This window comes from Patiria miniata, unplaced genomic scaffold, assembly GCF_015706575.1.
Source record: "Patiria miniata isolate m_02_andy unplaced genomic scaffold, ASM1570657v1 HiC_scaffold_29, whole genome shotgun sequence".
Classification (NCBI taxonomy): Eukaryota; Metazoa; Echinodermata; class Asteroidea; order Valvatida; family Asterinidae; genus Patiria; species Patiria miniata.
In genome coordinates this window covers 15,194,510-15,201,944 of record NW_024037068.1, presented here as the reverse complement: position 1 = coordinate 15,201,944, position 7,435 = coordinate 15,194,510, and the positions used below count along the sequence as shown (strand labels likewise).

The 7,435-nt window shown below is 40.6% G+C and overlaps 1 protein-coding gene across 1 annotated transcript; it reads left to right on the top strand.

The window, feature by feature from the left end:
• Positions 1-735: 735 nt before the first annotated feature.
• Positions 736-1,898, top strand: LOC119736218 (alpha-N-acetylgalactosamine-specific lectin-like). The gene has a single exon (XM_038210251.1). The coding sequence runs from the start codon at positions 918-920 to the stop codon at positions 1,413-1,415; it is 498 nt and encodes a 165-aa protein (XP_038066179.1). The 5' UTR covers positions 736-917; the 3' UTR covers positions 1,416-1,898.
• Positions 1,899-7,435: the final 5,537 nt, after the last annotated feature.

Here is a 7,435-nt window from a genome sequence, read left to right as displayed (position 1 = left end):
TGTCATGACACAGGCAAATCATCCCAGGCCGGCTACGTACAGTCTGCTAAAAAAAATTAATTATTCAGTCTGAGGGTAAAAAGGATTTTTTTTTATTGATAGTGTCATTTAAGTTTATTATCAGTTCATTCGTCCTTTGTTTCCTAAAATCCAGGCCCATTGTGGAGTAAACAAAAGGGAAACGCAACAGCAAAGCCAAAATATAAAGTGAGTTTAATAGCAAACTCCTGAGGCAAAGATCCATACCGACTGTTCACAACAGACGGCAACGACAGTCTGTGGGAGCGTAAACAAGTGTTGTGTTTTTATCGATAATTCAACTGAAGCTAATTGAAAGTTAATATTCCATTTATTACCTTAATCCGGCCACAGTTGCTTTCTTTATCCCACGACGCATACACTGCCAAGGCCGAGTCAATTACTGTTAATACCCGAGGCAAAGTATCAGTCGGACTATTGAATAGGTAGATAATTACAATTGCCTTGTAGCGCACATGCGATATCTGAATTTCATCCCGAATCGGGTGTGTGAACGTGAACGAGAACATATCTTACTGCAACACCACTAATTGCAAGATACATCATGCCATCGACCTGTCAAAGGCACAATAGAACAAGACTTGGGATTGGTCAAAATCACAAGAGAACAGGAAGCGGTTGTTGCATAATTAATTGCCACATCTAATGAACTATTACATCTGTTTACTGCGCCAGCGTGTACTTCACAGACTAGCATCTACCCACAGCCAGTCACAACACTTAACGTCACGATTGACGTCAAATCGGCACTTATACCAAGACTGCATATCAACGGTTTGTTTAAAATTGGCATCACCTCTTCTTGAAATATCAGTCTGAAACTGCAGATTGCCTTGTGATATTCACTGATATTAATAGGGTGACACCCTGATAACAGCATGGCTTTTCTGCAAATACTGTGCGTGGTTCTGTTGGTTGGTGTCGGCCTAGACACTGCTTCGGCCTGTCAACCACGCTGCCACAAGTGTCCACCGATATGGACTTTCTACAAAGGCAGCTGCTACCGTTTATTCGCCACTAAAAAGAGCCAGCCTGACGCTGAGAAGCACTGCCGGCAGTTCTCTGCAGTCGGCCAGGGTCACCTGGCGTCCATAGCCAGCGCCGAGGAGAACGATATACTCCTGGAGATGTGGGACTCGGTCCGTGGCACGACAGCAGGCGGCCTGTGGATCGGCTTCACAGACGAGGCAGAGGAAGGGAACTTCATCTGGAATGATGGGTCGGCGGTCAGCTACACCAAATGGAAGGATGGCCAACCCAACAACGCCGGTGATGAGCACTGCACTCAAATGTTGCAAGAGAATAATGGCGAGTGGAGTGACTTCAAATGCTTCAAGGAGTACTCCTACATGTGCAAGATGACCGCTACAGAGTAATCGACCCCAAAATGGAGGACCACGGAGATGCGTAAGAACATAAATTTGCCACATCAAACCTGCAGTCCTCACAATCGGTACCAAGTCGATCTCATCGACCATGATTTTACCAAACGGACACTCACAAACAGTATCACTTCAAAATTAAACGTTCAAAATTAAACGTTTAAGTCGTTTGCACTTCGCATTTCCGTGGCTTAAACGTTTAGGAACCTGCATGTGTTAAAGTTTAACAGTTAGTACTTAGCTTTTCTTGTTTAACCATGTGTCCATTGTAATAGCGAGAGACATTTTAACACACATCATAAGCATCGAAGAACTAATCTGCTGGTTTGTGCCTACCTTTTCGCCGCACTCGTATCTCCAAAAACTAAGGAACCAACCAACTGCGTATCTTGGGAATGTTTCTCAGAGCTACAACGTACAAAGAAACTTCAATTCATACTCAAGACTCCTCACAGCTTCCAACATCAACTGCAAGCTTGACTTTACTGGACACTTTTTAAATTTTAAATTCATTTACTCTATAAGTAGTACAAAATTGTTTGTTTTTGTTATGTTGTTTCAAATACTTGTTGTTGTTTAGATTTAATTTCTTGTTAATTATTACGTGTTGGTAAAGCATATTTTCTAAAGTGCATAAAACACAAACCAGATGTGCTAACATTTTGATGGACTGAAACAAGTTGCTTCAGTTTAATATAAAAAAAACAATTCCGGATTGAACTTACGTGGTGTACAAAGCTAGCCCCGGATAGATGAAAATACTTCTTAGATATTTTGAAACTGAACATAAAACCAATTAGAGGTTGTGGCTGTAACTGAGCAGCCGCACATGCCATCGTCACGCAACCTAAATTCAAAATTATAATCATCGACACTTGAACTCCGGATCACCGGAATCGAAATTCGGAACAGCTGATAAGGCACCCACACCAATTTCCTGTGCTAAAACGTACCCACCGAAAACTGATCACTGGGTTATTGAAAACTTTTTTTTTCCTAGTAAATATAGGTATTTGGTCTGCTTTTGATTAATCATTATTTTCTCGCTGTAGTTGTGCTTTTGCATTGTATTTTACCTTCATTATCGCAGATTAAAAAAATATTGCATGAAAATGGTAACGCGGGCAGTGCTTTTGTGAATTTCAAATCGCAAATTATCAAACGGGCACTAATTGTGAAAACAAAAGCGTCCCACGTCACATGCCTTAGCTATACAATTTGGGCATCGAAAGAATGATGGGATCAACAAAATAGCTACACATTATTAAAGCACATCAACATTTCGAATTTGATCATTTAACCAAACTTAGTCAACTGCAGAATTCGGTGGTACTCGTATGGAGTCGACTTTGGGTTGCTGTTTTTCTGGAGGGACGCATACCACAAACCGTGGGGGAAACTAACAGACCACTCTCTAAATTCCAAAGAGTGAAAATTCCCTCCCGCAGTCGGAAACTAGGGACTAGACGTTTCTGAGTGAAATTCCTTCAATCGAAACGATCGAGTTTTTACTCGACTTTGACTGAAGTGGTTCTTTTTTCATACTTGCTCAATCTAAAGTGAGAGTGATTTTCATTCTAAAACGTCAAATCCCTAATTTCACTCTTTGGAATTTAGAGAGCAGTGAAAGGGTGATTGGCCGCGATCCTGGGGGAGTGGGAGCAGGCTTATGGGGAGGCATATCGCTTGTCCGTCCCGCCTACAAAAAAATAACTTTCTCCAGTGCGTACACATTATACCTCGAGCTACCTAAATCCGCACAGTATTTTCCTCATTATGGTGTGCAAAAACCTTTTTTTTGACAGAAATTGCATAATATGTATTATATTATGTGTCCCTACATACATCACTCTATAGTGTTGTGGTGTCCATCACCCCATCCCATCCCACTTGTTGGACTTTGAGGCTGTTGTTCCCCCTATCCACTGTCCATTATTGACAAAACAGCGCTGCAGATGGTATCTGTTTATACTCGGTACCCTCTGGAGACGTGCACAATAGGGAACGTAAGATTGTATACGTCTCCACAGAGCAATTTCTACAGGTGAATACGTCTCCACAAGGTTATCACAAAATAAATATATGAATTTTTAAGGTGTGTTGATCGAAGTATTTTTTGTAAGGGATATTAAGTCTAAATTTCAGCCCAGGAAATTTATTCTGGTTAAAACAGGAGCATTTTGAAAGTACACTTCAAACTCGAAAACTTTAGCACACGAGAACAAAGAAATGACTCCACAAGGATACAAATTTCCGTATGTGTTAACACAGCCGTTTAATCTTATTGAACGTTTAACCTTAGGTTAACCCCCCCCCCCCCTTTGATTTTACGGAGGCCAAGTGTCTGGAGAAAAAAATACGTGTCTACATTTCACCACGGATGTGCAAGTGCCCTTAAACAAAAAAATATCCCTAATAATAATGACCGTGCTACCCCACTGGTAGTCATCATTGCAAGATAACAACGAGGCCGTAAATACAGTAATTACGTCGAAATAAAGTATGTAGAGTGTTTATCGCTATCAATTGTTTCTTTCATATAAAACTGAAATATCAATCGGATTTAAGTATAATCGCAGTCCACATTTCAGTTTTTCGAAGTTTAGATTGTGTTGACTATTGATTCTGTCTTTTTGATAGACTTTTACCTGTAATCCACCGTTATAAAGACAAATGAACATTACATATCTGACTTACTTCTCCTCCATTCAAGTTAAATATAAATCGAAAACATGCAATTCTGTATTTCGTTTGGTGGGAGTATGCTACAAGTGTCGACTGTGTGCTCGGAGGAATCTGCCTTTGTGCTGAACTCGGTCCTGTAATCGTCTGGACCCTGAGACAAGGTAAATGAACACTGTGCTGGAACAGATCTACTTATTAAAACTGCAGATGGTGAATGTAATGTCTTCTCTATTGGCTTTTCCTCAAAATTGCGGAAAAGCCTTTGTTTTTGTTCTTTTTTTTGGGGGGGGGGCTTTTTCGAAAATTTGCAAAAAAGCCTTTCTTTTTGTTCAAATTTTTGGCTTTTTCGTAAATTTGCGAAAAAGCCTTTCTTTTTGTTCTGATTTTTCATTGTTCTGATTCATCATTCAAAATCAGCATAGGCATTGTCCCTATGTCCCTATATCATCATAGTCCCTATATCATCATGAAGGTGCATTTTTCAAAGTCTCAAATTGAGAAAACTATCAGTCCGAATGTGTTAAAACTGCGTTTGAACGTAGTCTGATAGGTACGTGTTATACAGGTAATTTCACCTGAAGTCATGATAACCATCATCATGTAATTTTATATCATAAATGTGAACAAAATGTAACATCCAAAAAAAATGTTAAATTCCTTTTTTCACAAAAGGATTGGCAGATAAATGTTACAATTGTGAGAAGTGCGTCATGACGTCATCAATACAGAATATTTCTGAAATGTATTAACAAAAATGCGAAAAAGCCCTAAGTTCTGTTTCAAACAGACATAAACCTCTAGTTTTCTTTCTTCTTCTTCTTGTTCCACACCCAAAATTTCATAGACTTTATGCACGATTTTTCTGTCCGGCACTTTTGCCATTTATCGTTGTCACACATCAAAGTTACCACAGGCATAGTCCCTATAGCAAAGGTGTGTCCTGAAGAGTGACGTCGTGGTGACGTCATCACAGGTAATGTGACGTCAGGTTAAAAGTGCATATTTTAAAGTCCTATATCTAGAGAGCTGTAAGTCCGATTGGGTTAAACTTTGGTTTGTAGGTAGACCATGTAGGTAGAAATCCAAAATTCCTTTTGTATTAGGTTTATTAGGTGATAGATATATGCACACATTTTTAAAATGTGTGAGGTCATGATTACGTCATCAAATTATGAGATTTTTCAAACACATATAAGGGAAGGTCCGATCGTCATGAAACTTGGTAGAAAGGTAGATAATGGTACATAATTTACATGTACATTGATACACTCAAAAGCATAAAGTCATAAAAAAACTGATAATGCAGAAAAGCCCAATGTTCTGTTTCAAACAGACACAGACCTCTAGTTTAGGTTTTGTTTTGTTCAGCCTATCTGGATGTGCCTTTTGTTTAATTAATTGGTAACCATATGTCTTTGCGTTGATAATCATGTGTCTTTGAGTTGCCTGAAATGTTGCTCGTCAGTTGGCGACTACCCGACTCCATCTGTCGCCAGGCGATTTATATGCAAATAAATCAGTGTTCAGCACAGCCCACGGTATGTTGGAACAAAATTACAATTATTCAGTCTGTGAGTAAAAAGAAGTATTTGTATTGATGATTCCACTAAAATCAATTCGCAGTTCATTCATCCTTTGTTTCCCAAAAATAAGGACCATATGGAGTAAACAAAAAGGCAACGTCGAAATATATAGAAAGTTCTTGAGGCAAAGAACCATAACGACTGTTCAAAACAGACGAAAATAACAGTCCGTGGGAGCATAAACAAGTATTGTGTTTTTATCGATAAATCCTCTGAAGATAATTGGTAGTTATTAGTCAATAGTATCCTTTTGTTACCTTCATCCGACCACAGTTGCTTTCTTTACGGGGAAAACACGCAATGCCAAGGCCGAATGCTTGATTTTTAACACTTGAGGCAAACAGCTTGAGTGTTAAGATTATTAAAATTGTTTTGTAACACAGATGCTGTATCCGAATTAAGGGTTACAGCCCGATAGTCCGAAGGTTCGATAGTCCGAAGGTTCTTTAGTCCGAAGGGTCATTAGTCCGAAGGTTCGTTTATAGTCCAAAGGTTCAATAATCCGAAGGTTCGATAATTCGAAGGTTTGATAGTCCGAAGGGCCGATTAGTCCGTACATAGAATAAGGTTCATTAATCCGAAGGTTCGAAAGTCCTAATAGACGATAGGGTTCGATAGTCCGAATCGACAATAAGGTTCGATAGCCCGAATTGAGAATAACGTTCAATAGTCCGAATGGGCAATACGGTTCGTCAGTCTGACACTTCGGACTACCGGGCCTTACTGTTGATTTGGACTATCGGACCTTATTGTCGATTCGGACTATCGAACCTTATTGTCAATTCAGACTATCGAACCCTACGGTACATTCGGACCATCGAACCTTATCGTCTATTCGGACTATCGAACCTTATTGTCTATTCGGACTATCGAACCTTCGGATTAATTAACCTTATTCTATTTTCGGACTAATGGGCCCTTCGGACTATCAAACCTTCGGACTAACGAACCTTCGGACTAATGACCCTTCGGACTAAAGAACCTTCGGACTATCGAACCTTCGGACTATCGGGCTGTAACCTATCGAACATTAATGTCAATTCAGAATAATTAACCGTCGGACTGTTGAACCTTATTTTCGTTTTGGACTACTGAACCTTCGGACTGATTAACCTTATTCTAAATTCGGACTATCGAACCTTCGGATAAATGAACCTTCGGACTATTGCATCAACTTTTCGGATTAACGAACCGTATTTCATTTTCGGACTAACGAACCCCCTCTTATGGAAATTGTGTGCATTCGGACTATCGAACCTTCGGACTATCGGGCGGCCCTCGAGTTTAATACCGAATACAGAATAACAGCAACGGTCATCAACATCAGTATAGATCTGCCGCAAACTGAATTCCTTAACGACATTTTCTTGAATAAACTAAAAAAGAAACAGTGTTGGCGGTCTCGAGGCCGGCCTCGGCCTCGGGGCCGAATTTCATGGCCTCTGAGGTTGTGGCCTTGGCCTTGGCCTCGGCCTCGGAGGTTGTGGCCTCGGCTAGGGCTCGGCCTCGGAGGTTGTGACCTGGTTTTGGCTTTGGCCTCGGAGTTTGTGGCCTCGGCCTTGGCCTCAGAGGTTATGACCTCGGCCTCGGAGGTTGTTGCCTCGTCCTTAGCCTCGGCCTCGGAGGTTGTGGCCTCGGCCTCGGCCTTTGCTTCTCCTAGGTGTCTTGCGGTCAAGAGTTGTCAGCCTGACCAATACTATTTTCCTTGGCAACATTTGTGAAGTTTTACTTTCAGATACTTCAGAA